Raw genomic sequence first — 24,568 nt, 5'->3', positions numbered from 1 at the left:
TGGTTCTATTTGAGTGCAAGTCAATTGAAAACCTTTAGAGTGCAGATCAAACAGCAATTTATTTTTCTTTGAGTTGGTTAATTGATTTATTCTATAAAGAAAGATTATTGTAATTTATTAAAAATGAATGATTAAACCCGAATGTTTAAAAAGTTCATAATTGCCTCTCAAAAGTTTGGGTTTCTTTTGTTTAAAACATGTGACTGAACCAGTTTAAGCGCCAACTTCTGCTGTTTACATTTGGAGTTGCTTAAAGGGTTTTTTCTTGCCTTGATCTGTTGTGTCTCTTTAGTTTCATTCAATTGTTATTAAGTTAAATAAATTAGATTAATTGTTTTGTCAAGCGATTAATTAATCAACCATGGAAGGTGATTGTGAGGACCAAGCGTTAGGTGAGTTAAAAAAAGATGAAACAATTTTACCTATCGTGTGACTTTCTTTTTTTCCGATTGTATTTTCATTGTTTTTATTTTATTTTTACAGATGTTCCTCATGAAACGGATTTCCTTGTATTCTATCGAAAATTGTCTGAAAAATCACCAACAACTGTGCGACTCTTTGATCGTAAAGACTTTTTCACTATTCATGGACCTGATGCGTTATTTATTGCCAATGACATCTTGAAAACTCAAACAGTCATTAAATATATTGATAGTATTCCGTCAATAGCTTTGAGTATGAATAAGCTAGAAATGATTTTGAAAGAACTTCTATTGATACGTCATTATCGAGTTGAAATTTATAAACAAGAAAAAAGTTCTAGATCGGCCAGTTGGTCACTCGATGTTAAAGCTTCGCCCGGTAATCTTGGTTCTTTGGAGGATACTCTTTATTCTGTTAACGATAACTCATCTGGTCTAATCTCAGTCAAAATTTTTGGTAACGATGTTCCTATCATTGGTGTTGCTTATATTAATACACTGGAAAGAATTATTAATGTCATCCAATTTGAAGATGATCAATATTTATCTACTTTTGAGGCGATTCTCGTCCAATGTGCTCCTAAAGAAGTAATTATTCCAAAGTCATTTCGTTCGTCTGTTTTTTTCAAAAGGTTTGAAGAAATTATGGATCTAAATAAGATTCTTGTTACTGATGTCAAACCGCAAAGTTACTCGGAAGATTATCCAACTTTACAACTCCAGTTGAATAAAATTGTAGCTTCAAAAGGCAAAACAGGTGAATATTAAGTTTTGATGTTTTGTTACAGAATTTAATGTAATTTTTTACATCTTTTTTTACAGAATATTTAGAAGATCATAAATTGGCAACTGCTGCTCTGAGTGCAGCTATTGAATATTTGAATTTATCTACTGGAGGTGTTGATGGTCGATACTTAATAAAAAAATTCGATGTCTCGTTTGTTCGTTTAGATTCTTCTGCCATAAAATCCCTTGATTTATTCACAATCGCTGGAACTGAACCTTCAAGCAACAGTAATTTCAGTGTTTACCATTTATTAAACAATTGTAGAACCTTAGCTGGTCAAAGATTGTTAGTGCAATGGATCAGGCAACCTCTAACTGATTTGAATCATATCCGTAAGTTTTGCTAATTTTTATCTTTTATTTTTGAAATGCTATTAAATATTTCTTTCAATATTTCAGAGGAGCGATTGGACCTAGTTGATTTTTTTCGTAAATACGATGATATAAGGAAAACTTTGAACAATGTTAATCTACGCCGAGTTCCTGACCTGCTTCGCTTATCAAAAAAGTTTGAACAAGAAAAGGCTGCTTTATTTGATTGCTGCAAAGTTTACGACTTCATTAAATGTATACCAAGTATAGTAGAGCTGTTAGAGTCAAGTGGTGATCCAAAGATTAAGGAAACATTTGTCGATTCTTTGAAACGATCTAATGAAGACTTTGAAGAGTTTGTAAAATTGATTCAAAGTACTGTTGACTTCACTCGACTAAATGAAGACCGTGAACCCATGATCAAGGCAGATTTTGATGAAGAATTGGAAAAAATCTATAAAGACCTGCAAGAAGTTGAAGATGCTGCTGATGGCTTAGCTACTTCTATTTGTCGTAAATTTGATATTGACCCAGCCAAGCTCAAACTTGAGCGTAATTCACAAACTGGATACAACTTCAGAGTTACTAAAAAAGAAGAGAAGAGTATCAGAAACTCACAAGGTATTCGATTCATTGACAGGGCTAAAAAGGACGCTATTCGTTTCGTGAATGATAAATTGGATAATTTGAGCTCTAAATATGTTGACCTTATGGCTACTTATGAGAACCAACAAAAAGAATTAGTTGAGGGAATCATCAAAGTTGCAGGTAAGCATATTGTCCATCGATATGACATTTTTTGATTTCTTACCTAAGCTATCATTTCTATCTTTTATTCCGACAGCAACTTACAGTGAAGCGATGAGATCTCTAGGAGACTTGATAGCTAAACTCGATGTTATCATTTCTTTCGCTATTTATTCTTGTAGTGGCAAAAAATTTTGTCGACCAGAATTGCTACCAAAAGGTAATATAAGAATTTTGATTCAAAAAAATTGTTTCAAGCATTGACTTCCTTTCTCATTTCAGGCAGTGGAAAGATAATACTTTCACAAGTTCGCCATCCTTGCCTGGAGGCTCAACCTAACTCCATTTTCGTTCCTAATGATGTTCATCTTGACGAAGATGAGCATAAATTTTATCTTGTTACTGGACCTAACATGGGAGGAAAGTCAACTTACATTCGATCGGTTGGAATTGCTGTTCTTCTCGCTCACATAGGATCTTATGTGCCTGCAGATTCTGCCACCATATCTTTGGTTGATGGTATTCAGACTCGTGTCGGTTCAAGTGATTATCAACTCAAAGGTGTTTCCACTTTCATGGCTGAAATGATAGAGACAAGCTCTATCCTGAGAGTATGTTGCTGCCAAAAAAACACATCGAAATTCCTTTTCTTAATTTTTTTCTTTTGCGTTACAGGGGGCCACTAAAGATTCCCTTATCATAATTGATGAACTTGGTCGTGGGACATCTACTTACGACGGTTTTGGTTTGTCTTGGCATATATCTGAGTACGTATTTACATTTAAATAATGTGTGAGACTCGGATTGATCTTATTTTAAACCATTTATCTCTTTTTTTAGGTACATCGCGACTAAAATTAACGCCTATTGTTTCTTTGCTACTCATTTTCACGAGCTTACAGCACTGACCAAAGAAGTTCCTTTAATTGGTAATCTGAATGTCAAAGCTGAAACTTCATCCGATGGACTTGTCTTTCTCTATAAAGTTGAAAAGGGTATATGCGATCAAAGTTTTGGAATCCATGTCGCCAAATTGGCGCAATTTCCTAATCATATAATCGCGGATGCTTCAAGAAAAGTTCAAGAATTGGAAGGATTTAGTGGAGTTGATGATAAAACTCGCCGAATTCGTGAACATGTTCTGAAATCCATTCATGAATTTAAAGTCGATGAAGCCGATGACGAGAAGATTGAGAAATTTGTTTCAGAACTCCGAAAATATGTTAAAATTAAGTCATCCGAATCATAAACTACATCCAAATATAAACTGTATCAGCTAAAAATGATATCATTGTTGTCATATAAAATTCACAAATTTTAAATCTTAAAATAACGTGCCTCATCATAAATTCATAATTTATCTGCGAGCTTCACAACGCTTAAATCGCCCATTTAAATCCTCTAGACTTTATTTTAGGCTTCAAACAACGTTTCACTCTTGATGAAATGATACTACTTTCTCATTTCTCATTTGCTTGACATGTGAGAAATTATAGGAAGAGCATCATCGATTCTAAATGGATTTAAATGGATTTGAAAATGACGTAAATAAGATTATTTTAGATTTATAAAAAATTTTTATTGAGATCGAATATGATTTTTCAATGTTTCAAATGTGCACTTAGCATTGTGATGATAGTGACTAGTATACTTGACAAAATCAAAAAATTTTTGCCCACATAAACATGCAAATGTTACGCCCATTCGTGTTGCAAGTACTTGGGACTGTGCTAATCTTCTTAGTACCCATTTGGACGGTTCCCGAATCTCGAATCTCGGGTTTTTTTCCTTTATCAAATTTTCATCAACTTTCTCCAATAACTCTTCGAATTGGTCTTTAGTCATTATTTCGCCATTTTGATGATGAGCGATGAACGCCCCTTTTTTGTATCTATTGACTTGATTCAAATTTACGAGAAGTGCATCATCTGGCTTCACGATTCTGCTTTTTTTGCCAAAACAATGTCCTTTCAAAGATAAAATTGTCGTGTATCTTCGTGTCTCAAAACAATCACATTGGAATTCCAAATTGTAATGGTTTTCCAATATATGAGAAGTCATAAACGGCTGATCTAACGTTCTAATTCTTTCTTTTTTACATTTTTCGTTGTCGCAACAGCATTCATATGTGTTTCCATCTATTTTTTTGCTCCACTTGTCAGATTCATCGAATATCTGCTGAAACACTTTCGCAGTAATGGGTTGTCCATATCGAAAGACACGAAAATTCCCTTCAGAATAAGGTACGACCATCTCATCATCGGCATTTGTGTCTTTTTCCAGTTTGTCTATTAGATCGAAATAAAAACGAAAGACTAGTTCATAAGTGGCCACATTATACCCGATTTCTTGTCTGAACAGCGCGTAAGTAGGACAGCTCTCTAATTTTTCTCTCAACTGATTTAAGGATATCTCTGTTGAAGTTCCAGTCGGAATAGTCCTTTGGTTAAAATCTTCATTTTGAGAAACAATTGTAGGTAAACTGTAATGATCGGAATGGCTATTTTTCATCGTCAATTGAGCTTGATTAATTATTCTTAGCCTTTGGTTTACCTCCTTTAAAACTGAATTTTGCTTCTCATACTCTGTCATTTGATTGGCTAATTCGACATTGCTATTATCGAGTTCGCGAATTCGAGCTTCTAGACTTCTCACAAAATCTCTGCAATTGTGATTTCTTTTTGGAATTCCACAATTGCCACATTTCTCAATATTAATGGGGTTAAAACCACAGCTATTAACATGGTCCAGGTAACCACCATATCGCACTTGTTGGTAACAGAAATCACATATACATTTCAACCCCAGAATATCAGATTGAGCCGTTCCAAGATCGATTCCTTCAACATCGAGTCTTTCTTCCTCACAATGATTCTGGCTCTGGTCGTTATAATCTAAGCGAGCTCTCTTCATTTTTTTCGGTGTATCACTAGTTGAAACAATAACAGTGTTGAATAGCGATTGTAATTATTAAAACAGTTAAAACTAGTACAGTAAAAAGTCTCTTTGACGATGGCTTTTTTAGTCTTTTTGATCGGACAAAATTAAAATCAAAGAGTAAAGTAACGTTATGCTATTCTTTGATTAAAATGAAGTGTTTGAAAGAGATAAGTATTAATTATTCCAATAGATGGCGTACTCCAAAAATATCGAAAGTGTAATTTTATTGTATCAACGAGTTGATAATGTGTTGAGAATATAAAAATAAGTATGAAAACTCTTTAGGTACTCGAAGCACCCAAATGTAGAATTCATTTTAATTATGAATCACGGTGATTTTACTGTCTTTATTAGAGATTTGAGTGAAAGCACAAATCGCTAACTCACTCGCTTGTGAATTTGAATAGAATTTTCTAGATGAAGATCTCTTTATTAATCAGTTAATTGTCATTGCATGCTATTATATTTTTAATATTTGGTAGATTTTTCCTATGATTTTGCATCACAAACATTCGCCTTTAACAAATAATAGATAAATACAGTTGTTTTGGATTAAATTGTTTTTATCCGTGGAAAATTTAGTCACTATACAAACAAATCTAAGTTTTTTAAATCTTCTTCGAAAGAAAAATTAAAAGTAAAAAATGATATGCTAATATTGGTAAAATATGATATGAAGAGATAAAAATTGAACTAGAAATTTAAGGTTGATAATAACTACTAAACCGATCGTAAGAAGGTTCAATTATTGTTATCAACTATTCCATGAAATAGTTTATCCCCACCCGTCGGTCATCTCCATGTCGTAATCATAGTCAGGTTCTTCAACAATCTCTTCCACAACTTCCTCGACGTTTGTAGTTGCCTGTGAGCATTGATTACAAGTTGATGGATTTGTAATTGGCATTGGCATTGTAAAAGTCATTGAGGTTGGAGCGGGTGCCATCACCACTGCTGGAGCTGCTGGAGCAGGGGCCCGTGAAGGAGCCGAAGATGGTGCAGGAGATGGTGCTGACCAAGATACCGCTGGAGCCATAACCTGAGCTGCAGCCGGAGCTGGAGCAGGGGCAGGATAAGCGATGGGCATCATTTGAATAGGCATAAACATTGGCATGGGTGAAGGTGCTGGTGCCGACGATTGAGCCCAAGACTTTTGTTGGTTTTGTTGTGCAGCCATCATCATTGATTGGGGCACTTTAATCGTGAATGATCGCTTTCCACTTTTCACTGGTACAGCAACAGGTATAATTCGGGTTTTCTTTATTGCTACAACCTCTGGAGTACAGCCTTCATCCTTCATTTTCATTTTCATTTTCATCTTCATTTTCATCTTCTTCATTTTATCCTTACTCTTTTTATCTTTCTCTTTTTTGCCTTTACCTAAAGAAAGAGAAAAAGTTCAACATTAAAATAACATGTTAATTTAGCCTATTACTGACATACGTATGTTTGAGGTTCAAATGATGTTTTTCTTACCTTTACCCCCACCGCCACCTCCACCACCGCCTCCCCAGCCTCCATCCATCACGCTTTCCGATGAACTTCCCCAACTATCTTCCTCCTCTTCATCATCTGATCGTCGTATAATTTTGTAACCATCAGCAATCATATTGAATCGATCATCATCGCCATCATCATCTACCACAGCTGTTGCTGTTGCATCAGATACAGTATCTGAAACTGAAGCTCTCCATGTTATTGAACTTCCTCGGATCAGCACAAAGTATAAAAGTAAAACCATAATTACCGAAGACTTTAACCGAATACGAGTAATCATCGTTTATGATTTTCGATTTGGTCTGCCTGAGGTTTGAGTATTGATTCACGATAACTTTAGCTGATTGCTTTTGTCCATTGTAATTGCTACCAATCTTGTCACAAAATAATATCAACAGTTGTCCAATGATTTTAGATCACCACAAAAATATCACCACTCTAATCCGATCTTGACTCTTGCAATTGTTCAAGACAACTAAATCCAACTTTTAAGATTATATTGAAATGAATAAAATGATTTAATAAGTCCATTATCAAGTACAATCACTTTCAATTTGAGTCCCGGATCTTTGATTTCTCAATCTTATGATTTCAATTAGCATCTTTAATTGAAATCTTTTCAATCACCTTTGTGTTCATCTTTCATTATGCCTTTGATCAACTTTTTTCATCCCAATTTAGCAGTTTTGAACCATCACAAAATCATAGCCTTCATAATCACCATTAACTTAATAGTGGCTTCCAGAAGCAAATTGAAAATAAATGAGTTGGTTCCTTTTGTTGCTGTAAATGTATAAAAAAAGGATTTGAATTAATAGTCAAGATCACTTAAACAGTTAAATTAAAATTGTCTTCCCTTGGAACGTGTCTTTAGCTCAGCTGTTATTATCTAATTGTCAAAACTTTGACTTGTGAATGAGAGGACAATAAATGAGATTTTGACTTTGACCTGAATAGTTTACGATCTTGATGATGATTAAAATAATTATTGTGTTTTCTCATTAATTTTAAACTTTCACTGATCCAAGTAACAATGAGATGAGATTTTTCCAATTGAATATAAAACAAATGATTTTAGACTCATTGATTAATTAAAGAAGCTAATCTAATTATCATTTCAATTGATGAAACAATTAAACTGGACAGTTTTTTGAGTTATTGGGAAGATTGGTATCAATGAAATATTCAGTTTGCAGGTTTGAACCTCATTTGTGTTTTAGGTTTTACTCAAGTTAACAGCTTTTCGTGTTATCATCTTCTTCGTAATTAACCAGTTTAATTAAATGGTAAGTTAATTACTTGTGCATTTAACTCCAATGTATCAACAAATTTTCTACTCAAGTATTTTGATATGATTGAAGTTAATTTTAGTTTCAATTTTTGCTTGTGTCAAGTTGTCACTTAACCATCAACGAACCATATCCTTGCTGCGGCCAATAAACTTAATTGTAATTATATATAATACAAAAGCTGGCATTACACGATAAATCACGTTAACCACCTTAAATGAATTAATTTATAATAAGGATGAGTATTATTGTCAAAGAAAGGAAAAATTTACCTAAAAAAAGGTTGTTACACTGAAAAATATCCAGCCTTTGATCCGTTAATAATTTGAATGATCATCAATGCTATTCTTGTCACCTTTTCATGGCTGGAATAGAGCTTAAAGCTATGTAAAATCAGTTGAAATTGACAATTTAGTTGTTAACTTGAGAATCCAGTGTTGCCAAATCTTTTGATTAAACCATGTCAAGTCAAGTTAGATGTATATAATTTAAGAATCTTGTAATAATCTTGAATGAAGTCAATGTGTCCATCATAAATAGTGAATTGGCCAAAGGCTAATGGCGATGGCCTCTAAATCGTCGTTATTTTTTCAACTGTGATCTCTATCGAATGAATGTACTGTTGGTCATTTTGGTCTATTGTCTAATCCTTGATGATTTTGTATTGCCATTGACTCCGGTTGATTATGCTGATTATGTTTGTGATTACAGCTACCTTTTTCCAGAAATTGATCAATTCCATCTTTATAATGATGATTACGGTGTGTTCAAGTTTCCAAATGGCCTTTTAGCAATAAAGGATTATCACAACACTTGGGTTTGTTTTCCGCCATTAATGACTCTTTTAGCCAAAAATGGACTTTACTCTGAAATTCACAAAGTTCTCGCCAAGCCAAACTATTACGATCCAAACTATGATCACATTGAGGGTATTAAATATGCTGATGATACAGATGATCCTGACAATAATTTTAAATCAACAACAGACGACAATCAAATTAGTGAACTGAGTGACAATAAGAATGAACATTTAATTAAAGGAAACAATGAGGAAGGTCAAGAAAATACAGAAGAAATAGATGAACTTGATGAGCTGGAAGGCGCTCAAGACGACGAAGAAGATAATCTGTTAGATAATGATCCCGATCTCGATATATCTGGATTCCTAACACTGATCAATCCCAAATCATATGAATAAATTGAAAAACAAAGCTTTTTCATTGATTCCAACTACAATTTAATTCACCTTTCAAATGTAATTATTTATTAATTGTCTCCCTTTATTTACAAATTTAGCTTGATTGTTGCTAAAAACTATGCTCCATCGACTGGATTGTAACTGTTGTGTTGATTCAATCAACCATTAAAAAGTTATTTATTTGCTTGCATTTGTTTTACCTTAAAGTATCGATTTCCGAAGAGATTTCTCTTGATTGTGATTAATTTTGACTTGCCATTAATCAAATTGTGACTTATTGTTAGTCAAAAGTGGATATTTAATTCAATTATAATGTGATAAGTGTAAATTGTCCACAAGTGAAAATTCAACATCAAGACTTAACCTTTGTCTATCTTGACTACTCTTGGTTCATTTGAATTGATACTTGTACATCTATTGACCTTGACAATCAACTGACAATTTGAAAATCGTTACATGAATTAAAGTATCACTTGAATTTTCGATCAACATTAAGTACAAAATGTGAAGAAGAGGCCGAAAAAAAGAAAGGTAGAGAATGTAAATTAATTTAAATGGTAACAATCCCTGTAATGATTGTCCAAGGCGAGGTTCAGTTTTGTTATTGTATATTTATATCCATACATTATTGTATTAATTATTATTTCAACTTTGATTGATATTACATTTCACAATTATTTGGGTCATCTATTTACCATCAACCCAAGCCAGCAGTTCAAGGTTGAATCAGGTTAACCAAGTTGAATGGTCAACTCAAATGGCCAACAGTTCCGATGTAAATTATCAACCAAAATACACGAAACAACCCAAGCCTGAGACATTTGACTTCAATCAAATGCAAACCAAACCATCAATTGACTTGTTTATCCATCAAAGTCAAGACAATATACAGATGTGTTAATTAAGGGAAGATAATTAAAGCTATAGTTGACTATAATATACATATTAACAGATATTTGATTGCCAATCATTGTTAATTTCATCAATAGTTGTTATTGAGTCAACAAGATGGTATAAGGATGGTAATCATGAAATGTAAATGTACATTTACCAGTTTTCATTTCACCTTTTAATACTAACATCTCAACCTTTGAGTTGATTACCAAATAGCAATTAACTATGATGTAGCTGTGATAATCAATTTGTCCTTTAACATTCCCATTAATCAGTTGATTCATGATTGAAATTAACGATGAGCTCAATTGTCTGAGCTAACCAACATTTATTGCTATGAAAAAAAGGCTAACAAGTTGGTCTATTGATTTTCAACGTTAAACCAGGAAAATCAATTGAAACTCATTTGTAGCTCTTTTAATTGTTGAAAAGCTTAATGTTCAATAGCCATTAGATTAACCATTAGATTTGCCATTCCTAATCCTGAGCAAGATTGATCAGTTTAATCTTTAATTGATTGTAACTGTAAATGAGAGGATCACCAATTAGGCCAATATTTTTGATACTCTGTCAGTTGTCATTAACTCAACTCTTACCGACAATTAATCTTACATTTCCCTCAAGTTCATGGTTTCATCTTGATTATCAACAGTTAAAATGGAGACAATTAAGTGTTGATAAATGTTTTGACCATCAAAAACCATCTAAAAGTCACATTTTAATCAAATCATGTGAATACTTATCCAACGTTTTGTTGTATTGTTTACCATGTGAATTGGATTCTTCATTTAGCTGTTTTACTATTCTTAAGCTTTCCAGCTCATTAATGATTAATCCTTGATAATAATAAGGTTAATAATGCTCCAGACAATCATCTATTGTATATCAATCAAGTCAACAATCAATTTAGGATAAACATTTGTTGAAAGAATCAGTCGACTACTATATTTATTAATAATGCCACTTTGATATCATATATTACTAAATTGTATATTGTTGGTTAATCTCACACAATTTGGTTATGTTTCCTTGTTATAATTAACAGATCAAACTATTAAAATGCATTTAATTATGTCTTGATTATTGTTAAATTCAAGAAAAATAAACATTCATTTAGCCTTGCATTTTCATTTTTACCTTGTAACCAGAAATCATTATTCGCGCTCAAAGAGATCAGCTGAAATTTTTCCTAATTTTCTTCATTTTTCACTTTTCGCTATTGTTATATGTTTACTATTATTGTTACAATTAGTTGGTTTTATTTATAAATTTAAATTATTATGCTATTTAGTTACTTTAAATTGTGTTATTTAACATACCTTCATTAGTTAATATCTGGTAAAAGCCTTGTAACATTTATTTCATTAGGTAGCGTAAATTATAAACCACTAGAGTTAGGCTTTTCAATTATTATGAACATTATTTTCATCTAAAATTTAAATTGCTTAAAAATACGTTAATTTAATCATCGTCATCTAATGGTTGTGTTGTAATACACAAAATGTCTCATTTAATCAACTGTAACCAGGCTCCTGTTAATCTCAACAATCAATTTGAGCTTTCTCTTGATTTTGGTTGATAGTTTTTTTGCTACCGCTGTTGATGCTGATGTTTGGATTAATACGGAACAGATAATCAACGATAGGTGTTCAAATCAAGTGTCCTTAATTGAGCTAACTTAATTAACAGGATAAGTTGGTGAATCAAAGTGATCAAGAAAACGCAAGGAGATGAAAAGAAGTTATAAGGTAAGAAAATTGGTGAAGATCAATCAACATGCTCAATCAAATTGATCAATCCATTTAGCTGCTTTAATCCGAAATTTTTCTCTTTCATTCAATTTTAGTCAATTGAAATATTCCATTCAAATCAGGATCAAGCTAATCTTTTAATAACACTGCTCAAGGCCAGGTCGGATCAGATCATCATCCTGTATCAATTGAAAGTGGACACAAAACCCGAATCAATTTTCAATCAATTGGGTTCTCCTTTTTTTCTGGTTAAAGACCATCATCTCTAATCCTTCAAATCAATTGATCAATTGGTTCGGATAAACAGATTATAATGCCACTCAATCTCGCGAAACATTGTTACCATGTAATTCGGTCGTCATTTCAATCTCTCCAAACGAATTGACGCCAAAAAAATGAAATCCTACGTTCCTTGGCCATTAAAAAATACATCACTTTTGCCGATACAATTAAGATAACTTAATCTTATTGTATAAGTCTGTCAAACAGTAAAGCAAACATAATGTTCAAACATGTTCAAGGTGCAACAATAGGCCATTAATATTGTGATATAATTACATCTACTTATGCTAATAGCAGGAGCAATGGTCAAAAGCATATCAAACCAAGATTTATCTTAAATCGCTATACTTAATTGAATTAGATTTCATTTGCTATCATTTACCGATTAACCTTGACCCGATCTTTGAATACATTTTCACACTGGAAATTGAATTGAACGTTAATAGCCAAGTTGATCAAGGTAAAAATGTGAAGATTTACGCCCGATGATTAGATTATTCAGTGTATCAGAAATGTAAATAAATATTGAAAATACTTGCATTGCTATTTAATTTGTAGATCAGTTCAATCAATGGTTAAAGTAAATTAAACTTGCAATTTGAAAACAACTTCACTATTTGTTTAAATGTTGGGTTGATCATTGATACATCAATATAGCTTGAAATATTTTTTGATTTTGCCAAAAATTTGGTTAAACTGATGAACTTCAGTTTAAAATGTTTATAAACAATCAAATGCATGGTAAACATACGATTATGAAAGAATGTTGTTTATCATGAAAGAGGCGTTGAAATTAATCAATTTAATGGTCAACAATTTAAACAATTTACTATCTTTTAAGCCTAACAATGAGCATTTCAGATCATTTTCAAACCTTGAAATAGCGTTTATAAAAATTAGGAAATGAAATGGTTTAATTGAAAGCAACACTTTTCATTGTTAAACTTGAAACAGTTTCTCATTAAACCAGTTCACAATCAAATCACTCTGTTAATTAACTGGTAAATATTCAAACATTAGACTGCCTTGATTGAGTTGCTTGAGTGTCAGTTCAATTTTGGTGAATGGGTTTGCCTGTTTACACTTTTTTGGGTTCAATTTTGTTTCTGGTCTTTGGGTTAATTTACTCTTTCTTTTCTCTATTTATTTCTTGATTGTAAATAATTTAGCTATCAATACATTTTTAAATTGAAAAAATATTAATTCCAATCATTACACACATAAATGGTTATAATGTAAAAGGTGTGAATGATTAATTAAAAATGAAGCAAACCTTATTCACATCATTGTATTGTTTTCATTATTAGTACACTTTTTCAAATGTTTTTGTTCACTCGACTTGATCTGATTTGTGTAAAGGTTAATCAACAATCGCCAAATTAAAAATGGTGAAAATAATTAAGAAATAAATTGTAACAATTGACTGAATTAGAAGGAAAAAGTATAAATAAATGAGAAGCCAGGGTCTTTAATATAATGGTCACTTCTCCAGGAGCAAAAATTGGTCTAAATGGAAGGTCAATTATCATCTAATCATGTTTTTTTGCTTCATTAATATTATTATTATATTAATAATATTGTAATGATTTGCAGATCAGTTCAGTTTTGATGTTGATACTAAATTAATTTAGTTTCAGTTTCCTCACGATTACCATTTACATTTGATTTTAAACATTCAACTTGAATTGTATACGATAAACAATATAAATAACAAGTTGATTGTTTCAATTGACTTTCATTTTAACAAAATTGTTTTCCTTCTCTTTTTTTTGATTTATTGTTAATTAGTTTTGATCTTGTGCTTGGTCAGAGTAACCCTCAAAAAGGTTGACGATGAGTTGGTCCATGAAACGATTATTAGACAGACTGGATTTGATCTTAATCAAATTTGAAGTTTCCTTGTTTAATCAATATTTTTAGATCAACTCATGTTCATTATATTTCCAGATTTAATCAACTGTTAGTTTTCAGCTGCACAATCAACGGCATCATTGGTGACGCTTTTTGCTGCCGTTTATCTGTTGTCCAACCATTTGGTTAACCATTAAATTGCTATTAAGCATTCGACTCAATTAGCTTTGATTATGTTGAGATGATTTGACTTGACATCAGGTTGTGTTGTATGTTGATCAAGGCTTGCTTTGTTGTTGCTTCAACGTTGAAATAATTTAATTTAAAGACGCTAAACTAACTGCTGATTTAAATCGCCAATTTCACCTTCTTCACCAGGAAGACAATTGTTGCTATTTAGGATGAGTGACAATATTTGGATGCTTCAATTTTCAATAACTGACCATCTTTTATCCATGTTATTGTAATGACAATTTAAGACCATTATAATGATGGCGAGCTGAGAAAAAGAAGAAAAGATATTAAACTTGATTTTGAAAGGTAAAGTTTTATTATTATTAATTGTATAATCATGTGCAAGCCAACTAATTCAATTGACTTGAAGACAATCAACAAAATGAAGGAAATAAATCGTTCACTTACTTTTCAGGTTTGGTCAAAATGTTAGTCGATTAAGTAGACTTGGATAGATCGGCGAAAACTGCAATTAAATGAAAAAAAACTAATTTAATCATTAATTGATTACTATGAAAGATGAAATTTTGATCAGAATTTCATTTTATTGAAACAATTTTCAGTCTCATTTTCACTTACCGTTACATTACAATCAAATTCAATTTGGTTGTTTTTTTGTGTTAAGCTAATAGCTGATGATGATGGTAATGATATAAGAGTAAACCTAGATAAATTAATAAATACTAATTAAAAGCAATTCAGTTATACAATGTTAAGATTCAATTGTAAAGATGATTGGAGCGGGTTGAAACAAATTGAATACTAAAATATAAAGCATTAACTATGAATAAATTATAGCTGATACTTGATATAATGTTGAATGTTAAAAGGATTGGTTTCACTGTTTCGTTGGCTTTGTAAGGATATTTTAATGATTGACTGATTTGACACCCAAACAATTATGGATTTGTGTAAGAAAACAATTAATATTTAGGTGATTGTTGAAACGAACCAAGAAAGGCTAATCATTTGAATTAGTTTAAACCATTTCCTTTTACGAGTACATTGAAAAATTACAATCACCATCATAATTTTGATTTAAATACTAAAGATGATTTGCTCCTGCATCACATAACCATTTATTAATTGCTTCAGTTGAAATCTCAATTGATAAATATCACCAATTAACGTTTTTCTTGGCTTTGTTTTTACAGGTCATCTTGATATTGCTAGAAACTCGTCGAATCTTGTCTTCAATTGATTTGTTTTGCTTCTTGTTGCTTTTCATTAACCATTGTCTAATTGTTTCAATCTGAATCTGACTAGAATTGGGTTTTAATTAGAGAAATTTCAAGGTCGATCTTTAAGCAATTATTTGATCTGATTTCTCTATCAATGACAACCTTTTGTTGGTCCGCTTATGCTTTTTAAATCATTTCAGCAGATTGTGATAATTATCAAGTGCCACTTATTTTGATAACTGATTCAATTGATAGTTTTACTTGGTGATTTGGTCAAAGCTGAAACACACAAATATATATGCACATATTTTTAACTGAAATCAGGAAACACCTAATCCTTTAAGCATAGAGAATTTCATTGTTTTTGATTTCTTTGCTGGACAATTCAACGTTGTATGCACAGACATCGCCCAATCTTAATGAAACAATCCGCTGAAATGATTTAACAAAGCGTTAAGCTACAACAATGTTGTAGCTAAAAACTATTCACCAAATGGTTAATTGTTAACAGAAGATGTAAAACAAAAGTTGAAGACAAATTCAGTTATAATGCCAATCACACTATACCAGGATTATATCTGTTTATGGTCTTTACGGGTTAAATATCCTTGGAAAACACCTCATGGTTGCTTTCAGGTTCATTAAATTATTTATTTGATACAATTTAATGGTGATTAAATCTGCTGCTGAGAAACCTGAAACAAATGGAAAGAAGAATTGTAAATAACAGTAAAATAAAAGCAAGATTGATACAATTAGAATTGAAAGATTGAAATGTTTGATAGAGCTTACCCTTTTTATCGTGAATGACATTCAAACGCTTGAACTTCAAATTGATTTGAACAATAACCACTTGTAAGAAGCACCGTAGGAAGTATTAACAATAAAATTAATTTAAAGATTCCAGAAGCGCAGAATTGGATGAACAAAATAATAGATATCCATTATGAATACGATTAAAAATAACCAAACAGATGTTTATTACTCGAAAGCCTATCTCCCTAAACATGCCCATCCTTGAGCACTTCAAGGGTCTTTCAATTGAGTAGGCCTGAATTACAGGCTATAGATTGGGCTACAGCAATTTAAAAGATTATGATAAAACAGAATATTAATAATGATGTAAATTGAAATTAAAAAACAAAAACAACAACTTGGATTATTAGAGTGTAGAGACTTTCCTGATCCTAGTGTAGATCATAGATCATGATAAACATTTATCTCGAAACAGGAATTCATCTGCAGTAGCTCTGGAACTTTTATTAACATTGATAGCGTACAATTAATGGAAACAAATTATAAAGATGAGCGAAAATCAGTGATTAAAAGAACAATAATTTACAAATTTTCACAAATCAGGTTGGTTACTATTAGTAACCAACTCATTACGAAGCGAACGTAAAGTTCATTTTAACCGCCTTATCCTTTTACCTGATTGGCCCTTACGATTACCAAGGACACCATAAGAAATGCGGTTTAATTTTTAGCAATTTATTTATGTAACTGTTTTTAATTATTTGCCGTTAATTTAACGATTAATTGGAACTCATTTTATTGGAAAAATAGTTTTTATATTGGTTTGTAATCCAGTTAATAATTTGACAAAAATCAATTTTATGTGTTTAGACAAGCAAAAACTGCGTGACAATAACAACTGTTAACCAAAAAAGCCAAAAGCGTCTTATGTCGTTTAAAAATTAATGATTGACAAATGATCGTGTTAATTTTAACATTAAACAAACGGATTAAATGACTTCCTGATTGTGATTTGAAGATCCTACACTGATTAGATTATCAGGTTTAGTTATTTATAAATTTCTTGTTTATTATCGCTACATTTGTGTTTGTCTTTTTCCCTTTTTTCCACCTTTCCTTGATTCCAAACATGCAAAATCTTGCCATCACGACCTCAACATTGACAGCCAAGCTAATCAATGAATCAATTAAAGGGTGTTGCTCTAAAACCCGTCAACAGCTAAAAGGTAAATGAGAAGATCTAAGATGAAACTGGTTTCGGTGGTTCGATAAGAAAATGTGATAAAGCACTTATCAACCTTTGTGATTAGCTTTTCGCTGGTATTGTCCATCCATGGATTAAGGGAAGTTATCAATTTAATCACAAGGGTTAATTAGTGGTTGATCAAATTTTTCTTATCGAACCACCGAAACCAGTTTCGTCTTGGATCTTCTCATTTACCTTTTAGCTGTTGACGGGTTTTAGAGCAACACCCTTTATTATTGAGTATATCAACGATTATTACCATTATTATCAATGACTTGTCTTTTCATTATTTTATTATTTTCTGTTTCAGTTCATCAAAACAATCTGATGTCGCACATCACTTTGGTTTTATCATCGTTAATTTTGTTGGCCACTAAATGCATTTCTGGCCAAATGATTTGGTAATTGGATTAAACTCTTGGTTAGCTGATTCCAGGAAATCTCAATTGATTCTGATAATGGCTCTGATGGTGATGATCAGGATGGAATCAAACAAAAACAAAGCATCGAGATATAATCATAAGATAATTGAGGTTTTTGTCAAAATCCAAAATCAATATTTCAAACTTAATCATTGATATTATTTACACTTTTTTTCAGAAAATACGTAACTTATTGTGAATTTGATCCGTTAATTCAGCTGGTAACATTCAACAATCAACATTCGGTAATTATTACCATTGTAACTCATTCACTGTAATTAGATTATCAATTGATGATTATTCTAGTCAACCTTGGTTATTTTACCTTTTTGTCAAACTCAATCTTGGCAAAAATGATCGGTTTCAAAGTATTGATTTAAAAAGGTCACTTGTAATGTTAAATTTTAATGATATTATTGTATTATCATATCATTATTGTTCATCATTATCGGTTTCTTAACTCTTTAAAACAGTACGTAAACTTGATAGTTACTGATTCATTGAAACATGATGATTATTTATTCATCATGATTTTATCGCCAACAAAAATTCAAAAAATCAAGATTGCTCTTGGAAAAACAATCAATACTTCATTGAAGATTGTGTTAAAGGGTGAGGTTAGGCTTCCGCTTTTCTGTTCATTTAATTGTTCCCGTTATTTTTGGATTGAACATTGTTTGAAAAGGTCCTTTTGATTGGTCTTGTGCAATTGTCCAATGTAATCTGAAGTTAATCACGAAATGGACACTCACGCATTACAATTTAATTGCAATCTTGAATCTGGTAAATTGGTTCAACAAGGGTCAGTGGTAGCTGAAGTTAACAGATAAAATTATAACCTAAAACGTATATATTTTCACTTAATTTCTTGATTTTATATTTTATATTTCCAATATTTGGTCATTTTAGGCGTCGGTCAGGTTAAATCATGTTATCCAATTTATTTGATCATTTATCTACCCATCTATTTATTCATTCATTTGTTTATTATTTTGATCATTTAGATTGGCAAAAGATGATAACTCGATCTACCTAACTGAAAGCCACACAAGCAATATTATTATGGATAAGCTGATGCTGATCAATGATGTGGTTTGATGCTGATCAAGAAGCTTGAATTTTAAAGTTTGACCATTGATTAACTCCCACGGATGAAACACATTTAAGTGATAGGAACAACCAAACCTGTAAAATTTTAACCCAACGAACGTAAACTCTGGATATCGTTTGATCATTCAAAATTGGACGTGATTAATACCATAACAATAGGCTTAAAAGGAGAGGACATTCAAAATTTAGTGCCATTTCTAGTTCAGATGTACTTGTGTTATGTAACAATTTTACGGAAAGGCCTGATGACTTTATAACATAGAGTCTAAACTAAACCCAAGAGTGACAATAAAAAGAGAAATGATTCCGTCTTGATTGTCCACTTAATCAAAGTGCCAAAAGCTGCTAATTTGCTTCATTTTTCAAGGTGGTTCAATGTTATCAACCTAATAATTGGTAGTAAAGTAAACTCGGATAATCAAATTTCCTGAAAGTTTGAACAATAAGCAGATGGAACGTGATGATAAGTAAACTATAAAATGTTAACAATCTTGATGATAAAAATTTAAGGTTAAAAAGTTTGATAATAATGCGAATGGCTCAAGATGTTGGAAAAAAAGTTGGTTTATTTGGTCATTTTTTGGAGGCTCTTCAAACTTTTGGGACAATTTAATTTATTCAAAGTGCAATGAAATTTATGTGTGACTTTTTTGAAGGTGAAATCTGACTTGGTTAATGAAACAATTAATGAGCAATTCAGTGTTAAAAAATTGGCAACACTTGTGACTATGATGGACTAATGAAAAATCCTTGTTTATTTATGAATAATGAATCTTAAGGAGAGCACTAAATGGAGATCTCAACGCAAATTAAATATTAACTTTCATCTTTTGTCAAGGAAATTGCAATTAAACTGTTTAATGGGAAATCATTTTGGACCAAATCAGCGGAAAATTACAATTGAAATGGATAGATAAGCAACTTGTTAATTGTAATGATAATACACATGCAAAGTAGGGGAAATCAATCTCGATTTTTGACAACACCAAGCCCCATTTCATGTCATTGATTGACCAAGATTATGAATTAATGAAGAAAAGCCTGTTGAAATTGTAAACACATTCAACTTTTCAACAGTTGCAACTTACCAATCAAGTCTTAAAAAATCAAACAATCTGTACATATGATTGTGGTTAATAACGAGACGTCAACATCTGGTTTACCCAAAAATTTACAATTTTCTCATCATTTACAAATGATTACTAAATGCTTCAATCATCACCAGATCAAGGAACCAATGTGAACCCAATATTTAAAGATATTTCCCGGTTGAACCAGGATTACCATTTCTTTACCATCCAAAGTGATTAGGTGTGAACGGCAACATAAAATAGTATCAAAATCACAGCAACGTGTTAATTTTTGTGGTAAACACAAAACGATAGATTTCAATTGAGAGTAGGAGTAATCATGATTTGTTTCACTATTCATCAACACTAGGTTAATCTCGTGCAAGGTCAGGTTTTCTTAGGTGAGGTAAATTTTTTTGTGTGTTAGTGTTTTAATATTGATGAATTGGTTTACAAAAAGCGCTTTTCTTACCCAATAAGTTGATATTAATCTAGATTAATTTGGATGGATCGATAATATTAATAATGAAGTGAATCAAAAGGAGTTGCTTTTAATCACCTTTCATCAGACAAAATAAGGTGCTAATGAATTTTTTATCCATTATCAATAAGTTAGTTTAAAGGCTAAAGAGCATTTTATGTTCACCCATTGATATAGTTGTTAACACATAACAATAGGGTTGACCTGTTGTTATATATTGCTTTGGTTACTGATTTTTTCCGCTCACAAAACCATTCAATCGGTTTACATGATGATGAAAAGCTAAACCATTTGAACCTGATTCGGTAACAATGAATATCATGTAGCATTAATAATAAGCCAGATAGCTTGATTGAAATGCTAACGGGAAACAAGAAAGAAAGGAAGAAGAAGATGATTGTTGAATGAATAAATGAATGAAAATGATGATGTTTCTTGGATGTATTAGTAGTTTGTTTTATTGTTTATGATGATAGCTTGTTGATTTATAATAATTTATCAAAGGGAAACAACTTACCGTGCATTACATGATGATAAGCGTTAAATGATTTTTTAATTTGCTTTGGTGGTGTTTGTTTCTTTCTTTGCTTACCTATTTAACTCAACTGTATGGAACGTGTTTATTCATATTATTTAACCTTCAATCTTGAGGTTGATAAAATTAAAGAAGCTACTTAAGAAGGTGTAAAGTGTAATAAAGAAACAATTTATCTAAAAGCGAGGATAGAATGACAATTAAAATGAATTACCTTTAACTTCATTCATTTTAAGAGCCACAGCGACTGTATGGTTACATTAGGTTTTCTGGTATCCATTTTAATCCAAACCAAACAACATTATCTGGTCTTTAATTACAATTTATTTCCAATCACAGTCATTTCAATTCACCAAACTAATTACAATAACAACAATTTAAATCTTCATTTTCATCTACAACTCAGGTTTCAAAGATGAGTCTAGTTTCCTTGCCTAAGTAACTAACTTGCATAGACGATTTGATTGTCAATTTTTTACTTTAATTTAGTTATTGAATAATTTCAGCAAAATGGACGATATTCAACTGACTAGTAAAACGATTTATGTTGTATAAAATCCGATTGTTGAACAATCAGCTTTTTAATTGAGGCTATCATATATTGTTGAGACTCACTGACCAATTGAAAATAATGATTTTCTTGTTTCCTTTTTAAACTGATTTCCATCTAAATTTGATGGCTATACTTTTAATCGATTACGTTTAATGGATCCTTTCTGGTATATTATAATATAATGGCTCTTATTAACATTCAACTGTTTCATTTACACTTACAATAAATGATATTCAAAATGATTTCTTGTGTAAAAGGCAAAGTTTTGATTAAAGAGTGATATTTTACATTTGGTTATACAATTACTCAAATATTTTACATGATTAACTCAAGGGTTTGGTTTGACAAAGAGTGGGAAATAATTATCCAATTATCTAATTGGAACCATTATTTGGATAATAGTTGCTGAATTTAATACTTCTGTTTTGAGGTTGAAAGATCTTCAGAGTTGAACAATTAACATAGGAAACTGTTGAGCGAGTCAATAATATTAATACATTGACAATTTTAACCATTGTTTGACTGTTAGTAGTCAATGGCTGGGTTATCAAAGCCTGAGTTACGATTCGGATTATATCTAAGGTAGGAATGATGAAGTTAACATGATAAGTGATCGGGCGAGGCCATCAGAAATCAAGGTAACTATCTGAATGTATAATCGCATGTAATACAAATGAACGGCCAAAATGAGATGATGATGATAATAATAATAAGGATGATAATGATGAAGATGATGGAGAGTGAAAGTCGTCCAGTCCAGTTTCACTTTTAGCTTCACTTTCCTTTTCATGTTTAGAGGAGTGAATTAATATTCATCCCTTCCTCTTTGAATAATATTTGGTTTACATTTGCTTTGAATGTCCGATGTAAGGTGAGGAAGGAGGAGGAAGAGGGAGGAAGAATTAAGAGAAATAGAGAAAGAGAAGAAAGAGAAAAGGCCAAAATGAAATGGCTACTTCAATGAAAGGTGAATAAATATTTGGGTGGTGAAAATTGAAAGCCAAATGAAGTAAATAATAATGACCTTACTTTTACTTTCTTTTTCTTTCTGACTTTCTCTTTCTCCTTCTCTTCCTTCTTTCATGATAGATTCAATCCCTCTGGATCTCACATTTCTTGGACAGTATATAAATCGTTGTGGTTACACTTTCACTTTCATTCAGAAACATTCAAACCATTTCGAAGTAACAATCTCTCCAATTGCTTCTAACTTTTAACAGTTTATCCATTTTTGTGTATCTTAGATTTACAATTAACCAACAATCAGTGAAAATGATCCGAGTATGTAAAAATTATTCATCTTATTTTCATAAGTTTAACCAAGCTAATCAAAAAGTGCGCCCTAACCTTTTACCCGAATTACTCATTTCTCAAACGTTATTTTTTGTCTTTCTAATCATCTGATGTGTTTCTTTTTTCACTTTCATTTTTTTCTCCTAATTACTCCAATCAAGTTCGTAGCCTTTGTTACCCTCTTCACCTCAGCTTATTGTGGCCTCATCGCTGCTCCAGCAGCCTATGCACCCGCTGCAGCTATCCTCAACACCGGAGCTTCAAGCCAATACCGAAGCCAGGATGTATGTTTAAGTTTCTTTTGTTTGGATTGAAAACTCAACTGTCTTTTCAAAAGCTTAATTATTGGATTCTTATTCTTATTTTTATTTATTTTCTCACATGTGACATTACACCACTCATCTAATCATTGGAATTGCAATTAGAATATTGGAAACTATGCTTTTGGATATAATGAAGATCATTCCACCGGTGGAACCTTCAGACGTGAAAGTGGAGATGCTTTTGGAACCAAAATCGGATCATATGGATTAAGAGATGCTGATGGTCGATTACGAATTGTCAACTATGTTGCCGATGCTAACGGTTTCCGAGCCACCATCTCAACCAACGAACCAGGTAACATTCAATAATCTAACAATACTTAATTTCACTAATCTGTTTTTTTATCTTTTTTGATTCTGATTCTGAACTTTAGGAACCGAGCCCCGTGACCCTGCTAGTGTTTTGATCAACAAATCTCCTGCTATTGTCACCCCAGCTGTTGCTGCCGTACCTGCTCCAGCCGTTGCCCCAGTAGCTGCACCTTTAGCAATCGCTCCAACATACGCTTCTCCCGCATATGCTCCAGCTCCCGCATATGCTCCAGCCCCTGCATACGCACCAGCTCCAGTTTATGCACCATACTCATACGCCCCAGCTTCATACAGTGCTTATGGTTTTGCCGCTCCTTACGGAGGATTTGGTCTCAGAAAGTAAATTAATTACAATACATCAACCAATACTCATCATTAAAATCATCATCAACTTTCTTTTTTCTGTCCTCTCACTGTACTATCCTTTGGGTGAAACATGAAAAAAATTAATTTAATTGTCATTATTATTACATTATTTGTAATCTATATCACAATGACATAAAAAAACCAACAAGACTCTTTTTCATGTCAAATTGGATGCCATAGATCCATAATATCGGGTTTATTTTATTATTATTATAATTGCTATTAAGAATGTTGTGATTAAGTAAGAATCATCAAAAGATGAGAACGAATAAAGATCAGACTTCTATTTTCTTTTAAATTCAACATGTCTCCTGTTTATTTTAACAATCAATCAAAATTAATCATACAGAAAATACTTGAAATTTGAAAAGAAACAAGTAAAGCAGTCAAAAGTATCAAACCCAAATTGTTTCAATGTAATAACAACACGCTATGTATCTTCAAACTTGATTTCTATCCCTGTAATATAGAGATTGATCTACTCGATCAATGATTAGGAGTTAATAAACAACCACAATAGATCATGACATAGAACTGAAACATTTAAAGGCCAAATTCATCAACTTGAAGTCGCAATTCAATCTAAAATAATTGGAAATGCGATGAATAAAATGACCAATTTGATTGTGATACAGTCGTACGCTTACTTGTGTTCATAATCGACAGACTGCAATAATAATTGGAAAGCACCATTTAAATATGAGCAGAAAACACTAA

General features: G+C 31.8%; 3 protein-coding genes and 3 long non-coding RNA genes across 10 annotated transcripts; 4 read left to right on the top strand and 2 right to left on the bottom strand.

The window, feature by feature from the left end:
• Window positions 1-261: 261 nt before the first annotated feature.
• Window positions 262-3,600, top strand: spel1 (DNA mismatch repair protein spel1). Its single transcript, XM_015937455.3, has 8 exons — window positions 262-392; window positions 484-1,179; window positions 1,245-1,541; window positions 1,608-2,288; window positions 2,365-2,487; window positions 2,550-2,878; window positions 2,943-3,034; window positions 3,108-3,600. The coding sequence occupies exons 1-8, from the start codon at window positions 362-364 to the stop codon at window positions 3,514-3,516; spliced, it is 2,658 nt and encodes an 885-aa protein (XP_015792941.2). The 5' UTR covers window positions 262-361; the 3' UTR covers window positions 3,517-3,600.
• Window positions 3,601-5,838: 2,238 nt separating this feature from the next.
• LOC107369495 (uncharacterized) lies at window positions 5,839-8,414 on the bottom strand. Of its 2 annotated transcripts, none has more exons than XM_015937456.3 (3): window positions 8,266-8,414; window positions 6,684-7,487; window positions 5,839-6,587 (listed from the first exon to the last, which is right to left on the bottom strand). In XM_015937456.3, exons 2-3 carry the CDS (start codon window positions 6,982-6,984, stop codon window positions 5,983-5,985), a joined length of 906 nt encoding a protein of 301 aa, XP_015792942.1. In that variant the 5' UTR covers window positions 6,985-7,487; window positions 8,266-8,414; the 3' UTR covers window positions 5,839-5,982. The 2 variants fall into 2 exon arrangements, with proteins under 2 accessions (XP_015792942.1, XP_089125136.1); XM_089269010.1 differs by lacking the exon at window positions 8,266-8,414 and having other exon boundaries at window positions 6,684-6,887; window positions 6,955-7,181.
• Window positions 8,415-11,616: 3,202 nt separating this feature from the next.
• LOC112539616 (uncharacterized) lies at window positions 11,617-12,726 on the top strand. The gene is made up of 2 exons (XR_003083527.2): window positions 11,617-11,833; window positions 11,932-12,726. It is a non-coding gene; the product is annotated as an uncharacterized LOC112539616 (long non-coding RNA).
• Window positions 12,727-13,236: 510 nt separating this feature from the next.
• LOC107369549 (uncharacterized) lies at window positions 13,237-16,760 on the bottom strand. Of its 3 annotated transcripts, none has more exons than XR_016199740.1 (6): window positions 16,177-16,716; window positions 15,952-16,079; window positions 15,156-15,465; window positions 14,783-14,867; window positions 14,612-14,669; window positions 13,237-14,468 (listed from the first exon to the last, which is right to left on the bottom strand). It is a non-coding gene; the product is annotated as an uncharacterized LOC107369549 (long non-coding RNA). The 3 variants fall into 3 exon arrangements; XR_016199739.1 differs by having other exon boundaries at window positions 15,227-15,465; XR_003083525.2 differs by lacking the exon at window positions 15,156-15,465 and having other exon boundaries at window positions 16,177-16,760.
• An 85-nt stretch (window positions 16,761-16,845) lies between these two features.
• On the top strand, window positions 16,846-19,244 carry LOC107369548 (uncharacterized). The gene is made up of 4 exons (XR_001570334.3): window positions 16,846-17,182; window positions 17,697-17,919; window positions 17,987-18,053; window positions 18,813-19,244. It is a non-coding gene; the product is annotated as an uncharacterized LOC107369548 (long non-coding RNA).
• Window positions 19,245-22,724: 3,480 nt separating this feature from the next.
• On the top strand, window positions 22,725-24,149 carry LOC107369404 (uncharacterized). Of its 2 annotated transcripts, XM_015937354.3 has the most exons (4): window positions 22,725-22,838; window positions 23,012-23,134; window positions 23,276-23,468; window positions 23,548-24,149. In XM_015937354.3, the coding sequence occupies exons 1-4, from the start codon at window positions 22,830-22,832 to the stop codon at window positions 23,826-23,828; spliced, it is 606 nt and encodes a 201-aa protein (XP_015792840.2). In that variant the 5' UTR covers window positions 22,725-22,829; the 3' UTR covers window positions 23,829-24,149. The 2 variants fall into 2 exon arrangements, with proteins under 2 accessions (XP_015792840.2, XP_089125139.1); XM_089269013.1 differs by lacking the exon at window positions 22,725-22,838 and having other exon boundaries at window positions 22,918-23,134.
• The last annotated feature ends 419 nt before the right edge of the window (window positions 24,150-24,568 follow it).

This window comes from Tetranychus urticae, chromosome 3 (assembly GCF_039701765.1).
Source record: "Tetranychus urticae isolate SD_2017Ah chromosome 3, NJAU_TeUrti_SD_1.0, whole genome shotgun sequence".
Classification (NCBI taxonomy): domain Eukaryota; kingdom Metazoa; phylum Arthropoda; class Arachnida; order Trombidiformes; family Tetranychidae; genus Tetranychus; species Tetranychus urticae.
The sequence above is the reverse complement of the archived record's forward strand: the minus strand, read 5'-3'. Positions and strand labels throughout refer to the sequence as shown.